A 19,967-nucleotide genomic window follows, 5' to 3' on the forward strand; every position below is an offset into this window, starting at 1 on the left:
TCACCAATTTACAAATAATTTATATTTAATTTTAAAATTCAATTCAATTTTATTTATATAGCGCAAAATCACAACAAACAGTTGCCTCAAGGCACTTTATATTGTAAGGTAAAGACCCTACAATAATTACAGAGAAAACACACACACACACACACACACACACACACACACACACACACACACTCAAACTTAAAAAAAGAGTCACTTCACAGTGAAACCTCAGTCTGACAGATTTTGATATCACAGATTTTGGCATCTCCTGATTTTCCAATATTAAAATATGGGAAGAGTTTCTCAGTGAAAGTGTGTTTATGAGTGCAGATGTGAGTCGTGTCTTCAGGGTTGGAGAAGGACACCTTTCCCCTGTCATAGTCCAGCTGGACTCTGATCCTCTGGAGACTCTTCTTCACTTTCACAGTCTGACCATCACCATCAGTGTATTTTCCACTGCGATGCTCTAAACACCAGATTCCATATTTTGGTGAAGCATAACGCTTTCCCTTCCTGTCAACTGACTCTTTAACTAAACCCACAGTCCAGTCAGGATGGTCTCCCACCTCCACCTCCCAGCTGTGTTTCCCTGAGCTGAAGCCCTCAGAGCCAAAAACAGTGGGATACTTAATGTTTCTCTCTGGATTTTCAGGAAGCTGCTGCTTTGTGTCTCCAAGTCTCACACTGGTAAGATCATCAGACAGACAGAGCCAGGGGTTTGCAGTGTTTGGGTCCAGAATGACAGGACTGAAGGGGAGCTTCTCCTTCATCTTCTCCCACACTCTGAAGGACAGGTTACCCAGGTGTTTGGCCACATCTCTCAGTGCTCCTGAGACCAACTGTGGATCTGACAGTGAGCTCTGGGCTCTGGCTCTGCTCTGAGTGGCTTTATAACTGCTGAGGAATGGCACGCTGTGTTTCTGCAGCTCTTCTTCAACAGCAGAGATGCTGTCTGACAGAGAGGAGATCTGCTCCTCAATCATCCTCATCTCTCTGCTGATAGTCCTCCCCTTCTGCTCCTCTTCCTCCCTCAGAGCTGCCAGTCTGGACTCCTCTTCCACTCTCAGGAACTGGTGGAGTTTGTTGAACTCTGCTCTGATCTGCCTCTCTGTGGACAACAGCTGCTTCTTGGAGTGTTGAATCACTTCGTTGTAGGCTTCCTCCACTTGTTTGTGTTTGTTCCTCTTGTCCTGCAGAGACTTTAAGTCAGATTTCAGCTGCTCCTTCAGGCCACTGACTGCTTCATCTACAGGAACCACTTTGTGACTCTGTCGGTGAGGAAAATCACAGATGGTGCAAAGAGCCCTCTGCTCATCCACACAGAACAATTGAGGCTCTTTTTTGTGTTTTATGCATATAATCTCTACTGTTTTCTCTTGTTTTTCTGTCTCAGATGATCCAGGTTTCTGTCTGCCAGCAAATGAATCAGCAAGTTCTTTCAGACCAAAGTTCACTCCAGGTTCTTCTTTTGAGGATTTTCTTTTACAAATGGGACAGTGTTTGCTTGTAGTTTGTTCCCAGAATTTTTTCAGGCAGCTTGAACAGAAGTTGTGGTTGCAGCTCAGAGACACAGGATCTCTGAAAGTCTCTGAGCACACATAACAGCTCAGGTAGCCTTTGAGATGTGTGGATTTCTCAGCCATTTTCTCTGTTGTCAAATTTCTCAAAAACAAAAAACTCACCGAACTGGATTTCCTTCAGTTTGTCGCTTTCAGTCCTCACAGTAAGATCAGTTCAGTTCAGTGCAGAGGTCCTATGCCATGTAATGGCGTCCAGGTTTCAGGACTGCAGTGATCTGCAGTGAAATTCATAATCTGCACTTATTGCATCCAGATCATTGACTGGTTAATTTTTAATTTTAATTCTCAGTTATCTGCTGTTACAAAGGTCAGACAGAATGGGGTGTGGCCTGAAAGCTGAATCCTTACTTTTAGTCTCTGACTTTAAAGTTTATGGTGAACTAAAATGGGAAAAGCTGATTGGAAAATGTGGATGAAGATGAGGATTAATGTTTATATATATATATATATATATATATATATATATATATACTCTTTAATGCCAGTAATGATAGTCGTATGGTTGTCCGGCATTTTAATACTCAGTGAAGTTTGGTTTTATTTTCTAATGTTATTTTTATTCTCCTCCATGAATCACCACCTTATTGTTGTGGAGGGGTTTGTGTGTCCCAGTGATCCCAGGAGCTATGTTGTTCAAGGGCTTGTCCCCCTGGTAGGGTCTCCCATGGCAAATTGGTCCTGGGTGAGGGGCCAGACAAAGAGCAATTCAGAAGACCCCTATGGAACTGTCGACAAGGGAACTGTTTACCCTGCCTGTGACAGGGTTACCGGGGCCCCACCCTGGAGCCAGTCCTAGGGAGGGAGCTCGAGGAAGAGCATCTGGTTAAAGGACATTAGCCCATGGTGCCTGGCTGAGTACAGCCCACCACCTGCAGGAGGCGTCGCAGGGGTTGGCTGCATTGTGTGGTTGCCAGGAGCGGAGGACCTGATCTCCGGCTATTGAGACTGGCTATTGGGACATGGAATGTCACCTCTCTGGTGGGGAAGGAGCCTGAGCTAGTGTGTGAGGTTGCAAGGTACCGGCTAGATATAGTCAGGCTCACCTCAACACATGGCCTGGGCTCTGGAACCACAGAAGGTTGTTTCCTTGTGCCTTCAGGCCGGGGAATGGGTCTTGACTGCTGTATATGCTTATGCGCCAAATGACAGTTCGGAATACCCATCCTTATTGGAGTCACTGGGCGGGGTGCTCAAGGGTGTTCTATCCGGTGACTCCATCATTCTGCTGGGAGACTTCACTTCTGACAGTGAGACCTGGAGGGATGTAATTGGGAGGAATGGCCTGCCCAAACTGAACCATGCATGGTGTTTTGTTATTGGACTTCTGTGCAAATCACAGTTTGTCCATAACGAACACCATGTTTAAACATAAGGATGTCCATAAGTTTATGTGGCACCAGGACACCCTAGATCGCAGGTCAATGATCGATTTTGTAACTGTATCATCAGATCTGTGGCTGAATATTTTGGACACTCGAATGAAGAGTTATTTGGTTATTTGGATCAGTTGGTGGGGGAGGATGATGGACAGACCTGGCGCTCCTAAACAAATTGTGAAGGGTGCACTGGGAACACTCGGCAGAGGCCCCAGTCCGCTAGATCTTCAACTCCCACCTCCGGCAGAACTTTGACAGCATTCCAAGGGAGGTTAAGGACACTGAGTCCTGGACCATGTTCTGCACCTCCAATTTTTTCCTGGTCACGGAACACTGTATCAGCTCTTTAGCCTCTCGAGGATATTCGAGTGTGCGTAAGAGTTTGCCCATCCAGTCTACATGTGTTTTGTGGACCTGGAGAAGATATTTGACTGTGTCTTGTGGGAAGTGCTGCGGGAGTATGGGGGTATCTGGCTCATTGTTGCGGGCCATTCAGTCCCTGTACAACTGCAAGTCAAGTCAAGTAAAGTCACATTTATTTATATAGCACATTTAAAACAACAAAAGTTGATCAAAGTGCTGTACATAAATTTAGAATTTAGAATCAATTTAGGACCAAATTATTGTTGTTACATGTCAAACATATAACGAGCGTTTCAGAACACCCATCCAAAGACAAAGACAAACAAGAGATAACTGCCCCGCAGCCTTGCTGCCTTCAAAGGTGCTGCCGTTTAGAACACCCATCCAAAAAGAAAGACAAACAATCAACAAACATGGGAGATAAGTGTTCTGCGGCCTTGCTGCTGTCACAGGCGCTGCCATTTAAGAAGAGGGAAACAAAGCAAACACAACGGGATAGGTGAGGAGAAAAAAGCATCTCATATTTTGCCCTGTAATACAGGCACAGTATGAGGTTGAAAAACCTCTGCATAGTAAGCACATATAGCATATAGCATGGGAGTGCTAGGGTGGGGAGGGGCAGGGATGGAAGGAAGCCAGCAGAGGCGAGTGGGTCCGGGTTACTGTGGGCTGACTCATCTCCCCCCCTGATAAGAGATGGAATGTTCATCAGCAGCTTGGTCTAGGGATATCAGTTCACAGAGAACAGAAGAGGGGACAAGCGGGGTGTAGAGCATCTATTTACATAACGCCGAGGAGAAAAATGAGATAACTGGCAATCCAAGGCTGTCAGAGAGCCAAATTTCAGATTCTGCAATTGTTTTGGTACAGGCTGTCACTGATTAATCCTTTGCCATGCAGAAAAAGACACTTCTCCAAGATCTAATCCCTTCTGATGCAGCTCCAGATATACTGAGTCTGAGTTTGAGTTTGTACTGCTCTGCATTCCCATCACAGGCAGCCTTACCATGAGAACTTGATCCGTATAGCAGGTAATAAGTCGGACTCCTTTCCTGTGGGTGTTGGACTTTGCCAGGGCTGCCCTTTGTCACAATTCTTTTCATAATTTTTATGGACAGAAATTCTAGGTGTAGCCAAGTGGCAGAAGATTTCTGCCTTGGTGGCCTCAGAATCTTGTCTCTGCTATTTGTGGATGATGTGGTCGTATTGGCTTCATCGGGTGGTGGCCTCCAGCTTGCAGTAGAATGGTTCGCAGCCGAGTGTGAAGCGGCTGGTGTGAGAATTAGCACCTCTAAGTCTTAGGCCATGGTCCTCAGCTGGAAAAGGGTGGAGTGCCCACTCCAGCTCAGGGACGAGTTGCTGCCCCAACTAGTGGAGTTCAATTATCTCGGGGTCTTAGATTATATCTCTCAGCTGGCCTGGGAATGCCTTGGGGTCCATCCAGTGAGCTGGAGGGGTTTTTGGGCTTCTCTGCTTAGGCTGCTGCCCCCATGACCCAGCCCTGGATAAGCACAAGAAAAGGAAATGTTTTTGAAAACAACAGAGGATGATCTCACACATTACCTATATCACTAATGGGGAGAGTTTCCACCATTAAAATGATGATTCTGCCTAAAATCAATTATCTGTTCTCACTAATCCCTAACAAACCTTCTGTTTCTTGGTTTAGGTCCCTAGACTGAAAAATTTCAACATTTTTATGGAAAAATAAAATATCAAGAGACTCTACAAAACCCAAAACACAATGGTGGTCTTAAACTGCAGAACTTTTATCACTATTTCTTAGCCAATAGCTTGCAGTATGTTTCAAGATAGATCAAATCAAGTTCATTAGACAGCCCATGGTTGGATTTAGAACAAGCACTTTGTGGAACAGTGAAAATCTCTGACTTACCTTTCATTAGCTCCAATAAAAAACATCATAACTGCTTTAAAAGCCTTAACTTGAACACCTCTCTGACATCCTGGTGGGAATTTTTAAAGATAATCAAAGTCTTCACTTATCCCCTGTAAAGTTAAAGTTATAAGTTATTGTTAAGAATTAATGATTCAATTTCCCTTCCAACTGCAAAATGGGAGCAAGATCTTTCCATCAACCCAGATGAAAACTGTTTTAACACCTTCAAAATGACTAAAAGTCCAAATTTACAACTGGATACTTACTTTGCTTACTTTGTAGTTCATCTTTAAAGCACTTTGGTCAACAATGTTGTTTTTAAATGTACTCAAGAAATAAAATTGACACTGATATTGGGAAACTATCAGTCATGGATTGGCCTCCCCAGAGCCCAGACTTCAACATAACTGAAGCAGTGTGGGAGCGTCCTGACAGCAAATGGAACAAAAGGCAGAAACATTGAAAGAAGAGCTTTGGATGACCTTCAAGAAGCCTGGAGAACTGCTCCTAAAGACTTCAGAAATTACAGAAAGCTGCCTCAGAGAGATCAGACTGTGCTGAAGAATAAAGCAGGTCATACCAAATACTGGCTTTCAGGCTATATTATAAACAACCTTATAAACTGCATTCATGTATGTTTCAATAAATGGCTGCACCTATTTCCTGTAATATATAAAGAAATTCGAGATTTTGGAGTACTGAGCCACCAAATTAAAGTGAATTAGACCAGTCTTTATGGAGGTGGGGGCAGGGAAACGGCCTGGGTGATGTGACTGAGAGCAAAGCTCATGGTGCTTTCCGGAAAACGGGACGTTCAAAGACCACCAAAAAAAGCCACCTTAGAACACTTCATGAATTCCGTAAATTTAAGGTTTTCCAAGCTGACATTCAGTTTTTGGTGGTTTATTTTTTGGTGTTGAAACCGCGAGTTTCTCCCGAGTAGAGTCCATGCTCTCATTAGTGCCCCAAGTTAACAAGAATGGTCTGAGTGTCAAAGTGTCGGAGTTTTCCTGAATGCATCCAAACGTTTAATGACCGGCTTTTAGCAGTCATTCCCTCAGAAATTTCTACAGACACAGAGATGGGGGTGGCGGGGAGCTTCTTGGCTGCAGGAAGTGTTTTATTTCATACCTGATCACTGAGAGGTGAAAAGGTTTCACTGTTATTTGCGTCACAGAGCAAATCCCCCTGTCGTATAAATGCGCCGTTCACTGACAGAACTCAGCAGTAATCGATTCATGTTTACATTTTGGATTTTCTTTTTGTTTACAAACAATAGCAGTGCGGTTAAATAATTGTTTGCTGTTATTTTCATTAGTCATCCTGTTCACTGTCTACATCCTCTACTTTACTGGCCGCAAGCAAATATTTATATCAGTGTTTTACAGAAAGGTTCAACATTATGATTCTGTTAGACTCATAGAACCCGTGAATAAATATAATATGTATGAATTAAATATAGCACGGCGGGCTGTAAGTGAAAGCGCCTCCTGGTGGATACACAAGACATTACCACCAGTTTTCCCAAATGCTGCTTAGGGGCGTTCCCACCCATGGCTGAACTGCTACGTCATGAGCGGGGGATTTAATTTCGGCCACCTTCCGGCCCCCAATCGGCCACGGACCGGCCAAGGTCACGTCACGGATCGGAAGACCATTTTGAGTGGCTTCATCTGTATGCACCCATTGTTCAGGCAACCATGCTGAGAATTATATGCATGCTATATGGTCTTGTACGCCTGTTCAGAGGTTCTAGCAGAGGATATGTGAAGACTTATCCACATGGTTTAATTACAGTATCCCAACCTCACCAAAACTGTGCATTTTAGGTGAAGTAAGTGAATTAGATATGGAAGCAAATATGGCACATATAGTTCTTACTGCCTTATGATCTATGTATTAGTCACTATAGGAATTTACTTTTTCAATTCAATTCAATTCAATTTTATTTATATAGCGCCAAATCAAAACAAACTGTCGCCTCAAGGCGCTTTGTATTGTGGGTAAAGACCCTACAATAATACAGAGAAAACCCAACAGTCAAAACGACTCCCTATGAGCAGCACTTGGCGACAGTGGGAAGGAAAAACTCCCTTTTAACAGGAAGAAACCTCCAGCAGAACCAGGCTCAGGGAGGGGCAGTCATCTGCCGCGACCGGTTGGGCTGAGGGGAGAGAAAGACATGCTGTGGAAGAGAGCCAGAGATTAATATCAATTAATGATTAAATGCAGAGTGGAGTATAAACAAAGTAAATAAGGTGAATGAGAAACAGTGCATTATGTGAACCCCCCAGCAGACTAGGCCTATAGCAGCATAACTAAGGGATGGTTCAGGGTCACCTGATCCAGCCCTAACTATAAGCTTTATCATAAAGGAAAGTTTTAAGCCTAATCTTAAAAATAGAGAGGGTGTCTGTCTCCTGAATCCAAGCTGGGAGCTGGTTCCACAGAAGAGGCGCCTGAAAGCTGAAGGCTCTGCCTCCCATTCTACTCTTAAGTATCCTAGAAACCACAAGTAAGCCAGCAGTCTGAGAGCGAAGTGCTCTGTTGGGGTGATATGGTACTATGAGGTCTTTGAGATAAGATGGTGCCTGATTATTCAAGACCTTGTATGTGAGGAGAAGAATTTTAAATTCTATTCTAGATTTAACAGGGAGCCAATGAAGAGAAGCCAATATGGGAGAAATCTGCTCTCTTTCTAGTCCCTGTCAGTACTCTAGCTGCAGCATTTTGGATCAGCTGAAGGCTTTTCAGGGAGCTTTTAGGACAGCCTGATAATAATGAATTACAATAATCCAGCCTAGAAGTAATAAATGCATGAATGAGCTTTTCAGCATCACTCTGAGAAAGGATGTTTCTAATTTTAGAAATATTGCGCAAATGCAAAAAAGCGGTCCTACATATTTGTTTAATATGTGCATTGAAGGACATATCCTGGTCAAAAATGACTCCAAGATTTTTCACAGTGTTACTGGAGGCCAAAGTAATGCCATCCAGAGTAAGTATCTGGTTAGACACCATGTTTCTAAGATTTGTGGGGCCGAGAACAAGAATTTCAGTTTTATCTGAATTTAGAAGCAGGAAATTAGAGGTCATCCAGGCCTTAATATCTTTAAGACATTCCTGCAGTTTAACTAATTGATGTGTGTCATCTGGCTTCATTGATAGGTAAAGCTGAGTATCATCTGCATAACAATGAAAATTGATGCAGTGCTTTCTAATAATACTGCCTAAGGGAAGCATGTATAATGTAAATAAAATTGGTCCTAGCACAGAACCCTGTGGAACTCCATAATTAACCTTAGTGTGTGAAGAAGACTCCCCATTTACATGAACAAATTGGAGTCTATGAGATAAATATGATTCAAACCACTGCAGTGCAGTACCTTTAATACCTATAGCAAGCTCAAATCTCTGTAATAAAATGTTATGGTCAACAGTATCAAAAGCTGCACTGAGGTCCAACAGGACAGGCCTGAGTCCAGCTTTTTCTGGACTCAGGCCCACTGTATATGTGTGTGTGTGTGTGTGTGTGTGTGTGAGATTGTTGTTGTTGTTGGTGGTGGTGGGGGGCATGATGGGTGTCATACTTGTCTTTTGTGTTTGGACGGTTGTTTGTGTGTGTGGGTGTATTTGTGTGTGAGGATGTGTTCATGTTTGTGTGGATGTGTTCATGTTTATCTGCATTGTGGGTGGGGGGCGGGGGGCCTGCCTTCCTTGCCATGTGGCCCGGGGCCTCGGTGTCACGTTCATGCTGGGTTTTCTGAGCTCCTTGTGGGCTGTGGATGGCCCGGTTCCCCTGGGTCTTTCCCTGTTTACCTCTAGATCCCGGGGGGTGCTGTTGCAGGTTCTAACCCCCATTATTGAGTATGTTTCATGACAGACATGCACACACCAACATTACACATAACACAGCAAGATTGTGTGTGTGTGTGTGTGTGTGTGTGTGTGTGTGTGTGTGTGTGTGTGTGTGTGTGTGTGTGTGTGTGTGTGTGTGAGACTAGCTCTGTCCCCTTATTTCTTTTGTTTCCTCCTCTCCAGACTTTCCTTCCTCTTCTTCTTACTATTTCCTTCCTGCCTGTCAAACCTGGCAGTCATATTGTGTGAACAATGATCAAAATGAATGAATAAATAAAAGAAAAAGACAAACTTTAACAAGAGTAGCCTATAGAGAACTTATAGAGCTCTACTTGTAAAAGCAAATGTTTAGTACAACAATGCATTCGGATCATGATACCATTTGCAAAAACTGCCAGACATGACAGGCTTATAAAAAACAAATGTGTTCATGCTGAATCCTGCATATTTGTAGTTTAATTTGTGCCATCTCTATGATGCAAATGTGTGCTTATTTTGTACAACATCATGCATTTTTGCACAGTTCAACGGTGGATTTGATGAGGGCGATGTTGAAGCGCTTTTGAGAGAATAAATCCATCACTAACTGAAGAATTGTAGTGTTGTGTATTTTCTGGAGGGAGTGAAACCACATTTCAATGTCCTCAAACCCATGTGCAATACAATTTGCATTATTTATTAATATTAACAGGTACCCTCCCTGTGTAAATGCAAAAATGTAAATACACCTTTGCTGTGTGAATGCTGCTTTTCTCTCATATTTTTATTTTATCCTTGTACATACACACATTCACCCATTCAGTCACAGACTTCACACACACATATATGCTTGTTTTTATTTAATATATATGTATTTTTTTCCTCAAATTTCTTTTTCGACATGCTTGTAACACACTGACCAGTGACAGCTGTCACAATTTTGTCAAGCACCTGTGTGCGATGTGTCTGAGTTTTTCCTTCCCACTGTCACCAAGTACTTGCTCATAGGGCATCGTTTGACTGCTGCATTTTCTTTGTAATTATTGTAGGGTCTTTACCCTAAAGCACCTTGAGGCGACTGTTGTAATTTGGTGCTATATAAATAAAATTAAACTGAATTGAATAGGTATACCTTTCCAGTACTGGGTTGGACCCTTTTTGCCTACAAAGCTGCATTAATTCTTCATGGCACAGTTTCTACAAGCTGCTGGAAACATTCCTCACAGATTTTGGTCCATGTTGACATGACACTGTCACACAGTTGCTGCAGATTTGTCAGCTGCACATCTAAATTTGCCCTTCTACCACATTCCAAAGGTGCCCTGCTGGACTGAAATCTGGTGACTGTGGAGGCCGTTGGAGTGTACCATTTTTCCAATTCTCTGTTGTCCATTTTTGGTGAGTCTGTGTGAGATGTTGCCTCAGTTTCCTGTTTTTAGCTGTGAGGAGCAGCACCCATTGTGGTCTGTTGCTGCTGGAGCCCATCTGCTTCAAGGTTTGGTGGGCTGTATAAGTGGCATACCTTGTTTGTAATTAGTGATTGAGTTACTTATTTATTTTTCTGACTACTTTTTACTTTTACTCCCTACATCTTTACACAAGTATCTGTACTTTCTACTTCTTACATTTTCATAACAGACTTGTTACTTTAGGTTTAAAAGTTTGCATTTCCAACAAACATCAAATATTCTGAGCCTAAATGGAGGAATAACAACATATAAGAGACAATCGTACTGGTGTATCCTCCATTACCGGGCTTATCGCGTACAAAGGGATTAAGTACGCAAACCCATATAATTAGTGTCTCATTTATAATGCTATAATCAGGGGTTACAGCGAGCTCGACTGAGTCCGTAATTTGTGCTCGCAGCATATAAACAGCTTAGCTAGCACTACTGAAGAGAAGCGAGCATAAAGGGAGTAACATGTGGCAGGTAAATGCAACGTTTCTAAATGCTCAACAAATATCAGCAAACACGCAAAGTGTGTGCAGTTTGTCACACAGTGTGTCTGCTAGCTAAAAGAAGAGCTGCTGTATTTACAGGGAGAGCAAAGAGAAGTTCAGAGATGGAGAAAGATGTAAGAAAGGACAGGAGAGGAAGAATAGAGGTTAGATTTAAAGGTAAGGAGTGCAAAACAAACTGAGGTATGCTAACTTTGTGTTATTCAAATAGCCATCCATCCATTCGCTTCCGCACATCCTGTTAAGGGTCGCGGGGGGGCTGGAGCCTATCCCAGCTGTCATAGGGCGAGAGGCAGGGTACACCCTGAACAGGTCGCCAGCCTGTTGCAGGGCCAACACGGAGGGACAGACAACCTTTCACACTCACATTCACGCACTCAGTCACACCTATGGGCAATTTAGAGTAGCCAATTAACCTAACCCCAGTAAGTGCATGTCTTTGGAATGTGGGAGGAAACTGGAGTACCCGGAGGAAACCCACGCAAGCACGGGGAGAACATGCAAACTCCACACAGAGAGAGGGAGAGGCCTGGGCCAAGGTGGAATCGAACCCAGGCCTTCCAGATGGTATTCTAACTGTGAGGCAGCAGTGCTAACCACTGCACCATTGTGCTGCCCGTGTTATTCAAATACTGTATGGAAATACTGCAGTTTAGTATGTAATAAACAGGTTAGCTTGTTGTACTGTATTTACAATAAAGCTCTGTGTTGTACTGGTGCACAGAGGCTGTGTTCATGGTCAGAGTTACAGGTTACATCAGTGCAGCAGAGATGAGTTTGAATCAAAGCTGCTGATGCTGAGATTCATTCACTGAATCCAACATTTCTACAGCCTGTATGCTGTCAGTGTAGGGGATGGAGATCAGCTCAGATAGCTGTGAAATACTGGGTTACATCTTTGTGAGTTCAGTTCATCCACACAGAGCAGTTAACCTCAGAGCAGCAGCAGCAGGTCAGCTGATCACAGCCTGCACACCAACATCATTTACTGGAGCTCACAATAGAAAGTTGTGATTCTTCTCCCCATGCAGAGCCACTACAGCTGATCTTAGGTTTCCTCCACCTTCTGAATCCCACTGTAACCCCTGAGTATCCTCATGTTTGTGTTTAGGTGGAGGCACAGTCACCCTCTACTATGGAGGACACAGAGAATAGAGCTGTGTTTAAATTCCCTTTCACAGTTTGTGTCCTACATAACAGATTCAAGCTGAGTGCATTCTGTAGCTGCCCTTGGATCAAGGAAATGGAGAGTCTTGATGGGTGCTTCATTCTTTATTTCTGTTCCAACAACTTTGTTGTGCACTGTGAAAACTTTAGATAAAACACAAAGGAAAAAAGGGGATTAATCACATAAACTCAATACAATACAAAGAATTAAACTCACAAAGTACATTGCAAGAAAAAAAAAAACTACTCATATAAACAAAACTCAACAAAGCAAAATATTACAAAACACACAACATCATCATCAAACAAAAAAAAGCAGAAGCCTGAGACAAACCTGACGCCACACCAGGCAAACAAATGAGGCAAAGCTACTAACTGAAGGCAAGTGAGGACTATAAGACCTGATTTCTTCTTCTTCGTAGCCCTCACCTCACCTCAGCAGACACTCTGCCCACTGGTGGCCACTCCCAACACAATTCAGTGTCAGCTGCACATTCATTAGAATTAAAATTTAGATTGGAACACCATTTCTATTCTCGTGTATTATTTTATATTATTACAATAATATTTAATGAGGTTCAGTTAGTCTTACAGAAAAATAGCTGGTCCTCCACAACATCCTCCAAAGAGCTATATTTACTTTCTTACTTTGTAAGGGATTCTGAAGTGAAATGTGCTGCCCAGTGTCAGAAAGCTTTGTCTCAGTCACAGATCATGAGTCCTCCAACAGAATACTGACCCAAAACACACAGCTAACACCCAGGAATCACTAAGAACAAAATTAAATTATACTATTCTGAAGTGGCCTTCTCCCTGCTCTAAATCCTATTGAACATCTGTGGAAGAATCTGAAACATGCAATCTAGAGAAGGCAACGTTCAAACCTGTGACAGCTGGAGCAGTTTGGTCACGAGGAGTGGGCTAAAATATCTTTTGATGGGTGTAGAAGTCTTATTGAGAGTTACAGAAATCAGTTGATTACAGTGATTGCTTTAAAAGACTGTGCAACAAAATATTTAGTTAAGGGTACCATCATTTTTGTCTGGGAAAAGTTCATTAATTTGCTTTTTAAAATAGTTTTGTTGAACAACAATCCAAAAGAAATGTCTGATTTTCATGAGTGAATTTTCAGTAATTTTTATTTGCTATTACTTTTGTCAGTTTCAAGTTATTTCAGTGTTTTTTGTTTTTTGATTTTTTCTTTAATAGAAGGGTACAACAATTATGTCCAGGTCTGCACATAGCTCCCATTCAGGGGCAGACCTCCTACTATACATGCATCTCTAAACTTGGGGCATCCTCAGAAAATATCTGCAAGTGATAATTTCTATACAAATATTCCCCTCAGCTTGCTGCCTGTGCGTTAGAGTTTTCACCTGTGGACGAGAGGTTTGCTTCCCTGCTCGTTCGGGCCAGGGAACAGGTCCTGGGTCCTTACTGCTGTTTGCACTGAATGCCGAATGACAGTTCAGAGTACCCACCCTTCTTGGAATCACCGGGCGGGCTGCTTAACGGTGCTCCATCCGGTGGCTCCATCGTCCTGCTGGGAGACTTCAATGCTCACGTGGGCCATGACATTGAGGGGCATAACTGGGAGGAACAGCCTGCCCAGTCTGAACCACGAATGGTGTTTTGCTATTGCACTTCTGTGCAAACCACAGTTTGTCCATAATGAACACCATGTTCGAACACAAGGATGTCCAAAAGTGCACGTAGCACTAGGACACCCTAGGTCCCAGGTTGATGATTAATTTTGTAATCATCAGAACTGCAGCCATACGTTCAGCCCCAACCAGCTGCAGCAGATGACTGCCCCTCCCTGAGACTGGTTCTGGCAGAGGTTTCTTTCTGTTAAAAGGGAGTTTTTCCTTCCCACTGTCACCAAATGCTTGCTCATAGGGGCTGTTTTGACTGAATTAATCACCACCTGGTGGTGAGTTGGATCAGGCGGTGGGGGAAGATGCTGGACAGACCTGGTGCACCTAAACGTGTTGTGAGGGTGTGCTGGGAATGCCTGGCAGAAGCCCCAGTCTGCGAGATCTTCAACTCCCACCTCTGGCAGAACTTTGACAGCATTCCAAGAGAGGCTGAAGACACTGAGTCTGAACAGACCATGTTCCGCACCTCCATTGTTGAGGCTGCTGTTTAGAGTCGTGGGCTGCAAGGTGGTTGGTGCCTGTTGTGGTGGTAATGTCATGAACTGCTGTGGCAGGCAGAGTAGGACCTCAGAAATGCAGACTCCGGAGGTAGATTTAAACACCAAAAAACTCAGCTTTATTGCTGCCAAACACAGGGAAAACAGAAACTCACAGACGAACGGAAATGCACACAGCAGGAACACAATGATGACGTCACAACAGAGAACAGAGGAAAATGCAACCAACAAAACTGGGGGAAGCAAAACTGAACACTGCACAAGAAACAAGATGTTACCAAAGCAAAACAGGAAATAACATGAACAGGATAACCACACAGACAAGTGTGTCCGAGGGACGAGAGGGATGACTCGCCCATCACTGGGGGTGAAGTAACTGAGGTGGTTAGACAACTCCGTAGTGGCAGGGCCCCTGGGGTGGAGGAGATTTGCTCTGAGTTCCTGAAGGCTCTAGATGTTGTAGGGCTGTCTTGGTTGTCATGCCTCTGCAACATCGCGTGGAAGTCTAGGTGGTGCCACTGGATTGGCAGCAGTGTTAATTTCGTTGACGAAATATTTTCGTCGACGACCCTTTTTTTCATGACGATAACGAGACGATAACTACGTTAAAAACTACCTAAAATGATAAAAACGATAACGAAATTAATTGACACTTTTGTCAGTGAATGAAAATGAGACAAAAATGCTTGGCGGGGATGACATCCAATCAGAACTTACTTAATTTTGTGACAGGGTGGGACAAGTTAGGAAAGCATCCAATAGAACTGATTTAATTTTGTAACGGGGCGGGACAAGTTAGAAAAACATTCAATCAAATGCACAGTTGCACAAATTTGCTCTAAACCCGGGAAGACCAAACTAGCCTGCAATTAGTCCTTCCTAACGATAGAACTAAGTTATGTAAACAATGTCAGCAGGGAGAAAGAGAAGAGTCGATGTATGGACACATTTGTCCTTTGACGTGACAAAGAAAACGATGTGGGGCGACTATCTCGGGTAAAAACACGACAAATCTTAAACAACATCTGCAAACCAGTCACCCAGATCTCCATGCAAAGGTAAGCATTTTAATGTCATGCAGGGTACTGTGTTTTTTCCCAGTTTACCATTTGTGTTTAGAGAAAATCACCAGACCGCGGTGGATTAGCCTTTCCTGATCTTAGTCCTGAACACTGCCCTGTACCTTTCAGAGCGTGTCCTGCTGTAAAACGCTCGTATTATCTCAGTAAGGTGGTGTTAATGATCAGGTGTGTGGGAAGCAGGTGAAACACTAATGTTAATAATAATAATAATATACCATAACTTTTAATAAATGTTTAATTTTGTGTAAGTGTGTATAATGTCTAATTCAAGGGAACTGAAGAAAAAGCATTTACATTTTACACCCTTTATATTTTAGCTGACTAAATCGACTGTAGATTTAGTCGACTATATTCTTACGATAATTTGTCAACTAAAACTAGACTAAAACTAAAACTATTCAGATGACTAAATTATGACTAAAACTAAATTACATTTTCATCAGAAGACTATGACTAAAACTAAATCAAAATTTGCTGTCAAAATTAACACTGATTGGCAGACCAGGGTGGTGGTCCCCATCTTTGAGGTTTTGTCCTGTCGTAGAATGCTGGACCAGCTCTTTATCTTCTAATGGATATTCGAGTGTGCGTGGGAGTTTGCCCATCCAGTCTATATGTGTTTTGTGGACTTGGAGAAGGCATTCGAACATGTCCCTGAGGGTATCCTGTGGGAGGTGCTGCAGGAGTATAGCGTGTCTGGGCTGTTGCAGGGCATTCAGTCCCTGTACAACCACAGCAAGAGCTTGGTCCGTGTTGCTGTATTGTCCGTATTTTTTTTTTTTTCCTCTTCAGCTCTTAGCAGAGATGGACACACTTTTGTTCTTTCCCCAACCCTTCCTTTTTACCCTGCTTTGCTGCTTTAGAGAACTGGAATTTATAATTATGGGTCTGGTCAGCTGGTCTCTCAACGCCATTGTTTTTGATCAATTTTTCACCATGAGGAGATTGGGGGAAGGAGAACCCTATTCCCTCTTATTAATTGACATTCCAGCTGGCTACGTTATGGATTCCTGTGTGGTGTGGAAGATGTTGTGGCTGGCCATATTGTCGATGGAGGACACACACATTTCGCTTATTGACACTAGAATTTCTCCGAATTGGACCTGGAGATACCTGGCCTGTCGTTACAATTCAGGAAGTCTGGGCAGCTGTCTGGGCCTGGGTAAGGCTGCTTATGATGGGCATGCAGTAAGGTACAGACTCAAACTCAGACTCTGTATATCTGGAGCTGATTCGGAGGAATTAGATCTTGGAGATGTATCTCTTCTGCACGGCGAATGAACGAACCAAGAAGATTCAGATGAATTGGATTTTTTTTTTCACCACAGAGAGTTGACAAAGACTGAAGGCTGTCAAAATTAATCAGTACAGTCTGTCCACAAAACAAGTTGTAGAATCAGAAATTTGGCTCCCTAGCGGCCTTGGACTGCTGCTTATCTCAGTTTTCTCCAGGATGTTTTGTAAACAGATGCTCTAAGCGCCCACTGTCCTGTCTTTTTCTGATCTGTGTTGGACTGATCTCCCTGACCTAGCTGCTGATGAACTCTACATCTTATCAGAACTGTTAGCTGAGGAGGGGAGTTTGAGTCAGCCCCACAGTAGCCCCCACCCCACCCTCACTCATCCCTATTTGTTTTTTCGCTATTGTTTCTGTCTTTTTAATGGCAGTGCCTCCAGAAAGGGGGGGGGGGGGCAGCATGGCCACAGTTCACCTATCTCCCCATGTTTGTTTGTTTGTCTTCTTTGATGGGTGTTCTGTTACCTGTAATTTCCCCATTGTGGGATCAATAAAGTATCGTCATCATCATCATCATCATCATAAGTCAGACTCCTTTGCTGTGTGTGCTGGACTTCGTCAGGGCTACCCTTTGTCACCGATTCTGTTCATAATTTTTATGGAAAGAATTTCTAGGTGTAGCCAAGTGGTGGAAGACTTTCGCCTTGGTGGCCTTAGAATCTCATCTCTGTTATTTGCGGATGATGTGGTCCTTTTGGCTTCATCAGGTGGTGGCCTCCAGCTCGCAGTGGCACAGTTCACAGCCAAGTGTGAAGTGGCTGGCATGAGAATTAACACCTCTAAGTCTGAGGCCATGGTCCTCAGCCAGAAAAGGGTGGAGTGCCCACTCCGACTCAGGGAGGAGTTGCTGCCCCAGGTGGAGGAGTTCAGTTATCTCCGGGTCTTATTCATGAGTGATGGAAGAAGGGAATGGAAGACTGTCATGGTAAAGAGGGATCTGAGCGTGAAAGCGAAATTGTCAATTTACAGGTCTAGCTATATCCCTACCCTCACCCCCACCTTCCTCCGAAGGGTGGCTGGCCTCTCATTCGGGAGGGGCTCAATGTAGAGTTGCTGCTCCCCCACATCGAGAGGAGCCAGTTGAGGTGGTAGGATGGCTCCTGGGCGCCTCCTGGGTGAGATGTTCCGGGCATGTCCTACCTGAAGGAGGTGCCTGGGGAGAGGGAGGCCTGGGTTCCTCTGCTTAGGTTGCTGCCCCTTTGACCCTGTGATAAGCAGAAGTAAATGGATGGAAAGACTACGTCAAATACAGCTGGACAAATTTTCTTAGCAACCAAATGAATGCTACTGTCAACCATTGTCATATTGTGGTGGTTCACTGTTTAACACACCCAAATGTGGACATTATATTGACTTTAGCTTAGAAAAGTGTTCTAGAATGACGAATTAACTCAGGACCATGACAGAGTGTCCTTACATTCCATTATCCATATAAACAATGTCACACTCAGGTGACTGCACACACACAAACACAGCAGCAATTAAACATTTGTGTAGTTTTAATATTTAGCCTCATGTTAACATCATTAAGTAGTTTACCTATCAATATATTGCTATATCTATTACTATGGCCTTCCTCCTCTGCTTGTCCATCACTACTATGTCTGGTTGGTTAGTCATCACCAGTTTGTCTGTATCTGGAAGTCCCACAGGGTCTTAACTCTGCAGCTGGATAGTATAGCACTAACATTATCTTCTATGGTTTGAAATCTGGTCAGGACATGCATCCTGTAAGGGTCTCCAGGCTAGACCCCCCCCCCCCCCCCCCCCGCTACCCAAGCCTACCTTGGAATATGAGTGTTGTTTGAGAGAGAGGGAGAGATATAACTGAAGCATCACTTTTGTCCATTCTCTGGCCTCATGTGTTTTTATATTGTTTTATTCCCAGTGTTGTGTCAAGTCTGCGTTTCTGTCTCTATCTAGTTGTTTCCTGTTTTCCTTTGACAGTCTCTTGTTCCATGTGCTTTGTGTTTAGTTTTGCTTACCCTTGTCTCATCTGTGTCATTACATTCAGCTATGCCCCTCACCTGTTGCCTGTTCCCTAGTGTGTATATTTAGGTCCTCAGTCTGTGTCCTTGTCGCATCATTGTCAGTGTGTACCATGTGTCAGCTTGCCCTTTAGTTTTGTTTAGTTCTGGCACCTGTCCAGCCCTGTTTATTTGTATTAATTATTCAGGTTATTCCTTCAATAAACCACCTTTTGAGTTTAGTTCAGTGTTTTGAGTCCTGCGTTCTGGGTTCCTACCTTGCCCGCCACACAGCTCCTCTTGACACCCTTAGCTAACGCTTGAAGAGGTATACCAGAGAGCTAGAGGCCAGGAAATTAAACCAAATGTTCTCTACTGAATCATCCAAGGTGTACTCTCAGTGGCAGGGGAACAAAATGAGAACAGCACCCCCACCAAGGCTGGAGATGGAGCAATACTGGAAGAGCATATGGAAGAAAAATACGACACTGAACACCAATGCTCATTGGCTAGTGGATCTAAGAGCAGACCACAACAACCGCCCTGAACAGGCTCCAACAACAGTTTTTTCCTCTTGGGAAAAGTTTACAATTTTATTAATAACACTCTCCATAACACTGTAGTGTGATGTTTGTGCACCAGCATGTACAAACAAACAGGTGTGAGAATGTAAAGTGTATCCATGGTTTCAAGTGATCTCTGCCTCTTACTGATGCACGCTGAGGAGCAGAGCAGTGTGAGAATCAGTGAGTCCATTGACACAAACTTCATGTCTCCTGCAATAATGCAGCTCATCAGAACTTAGCTTACATTTGATGCTGCTGTGAAAATAAAAATAAATTCTGTATTTTAATAAATTTGGTTCTGACTGCTTCAAAAAAACAGCTCCAGCACAAAAATAATTTTTACAAACATTTATTCTAAGGAATCAATAAAATGCAGAAAGAACAATGAAAGGAGTTTCCATGTTAAGTAAATCTGAACTAAACTAAAAATCCATTTTGAGTCACCAAACCACAGACTGAGTGAAGTGTAACAATACAAATAAAAACATTATAAAAACATCAAAAGATCCAGAAATCATTCAAACTACAAGAGAAGGCTGCTGCTGATCCAAGTGAAGAATAACACAACTAGATAGAAGCTTTTTAATCCAATCAGACCAGACATTTTGGTTAATGTCCCATCATATCATGCGTGCTAAAATTAGATTCTTTAAAACTAAACAAAAAAAAACAGACAAAAAACCACACACACACACACACACACACACACCTAAAGAAAGATTCACT

The 19,967-nt window shown here is 43.1% G+C and overlaps 1 protein-coding gene across 1 annotated transcript; it reads right to left on the minus strand.

Moving 5' to 3' along the window:
- Nucleotides 1–206: 206 nt before the first annotated feature.
- On the minus strand, nucleotides 207–1,634 carry LOC115798665 (nuclear factor 7, brain-like). Its single transcript, XM_030755591.1, has one exon. The coding sequence runs from the start codon at nucleotides 1,632–1,634 to the stop codon at nucleotides 207–209; it is 1,428 nt and encodes a 475-aa protein (XP_030611451.1).
- Between the last annotated feature and the right edge of the window lie 18,333 nt (nucleotides 1,635–19,967).

The sequence above is a fragment of the Archocentrus centrarchus genome, chromosome 19 (genome assembly GCF_007364275.1).
Source record: "Archocentrus centrarchus isolate MPI-CPG fArcCen1 chromosome 19, fArcCen1, whole genome shotgun sequence".
NCBI classification, from domain to species: Eukaryota; Metazoa; Chordata; class Actinopteri; order Cichliformes; family Cichlidae; genus Archocentrus; species Archocentrus centrarchus.

Excerpts from the sequence above, each read along its gene's own strand:
- LOC115798665 (XM_030755591.1), bottom strand. The coding sequence starts at position 1,634 with ATGGCTGAGAAATCCACACATCTCAAAGGCTACCTGAGCTGTTATGTG.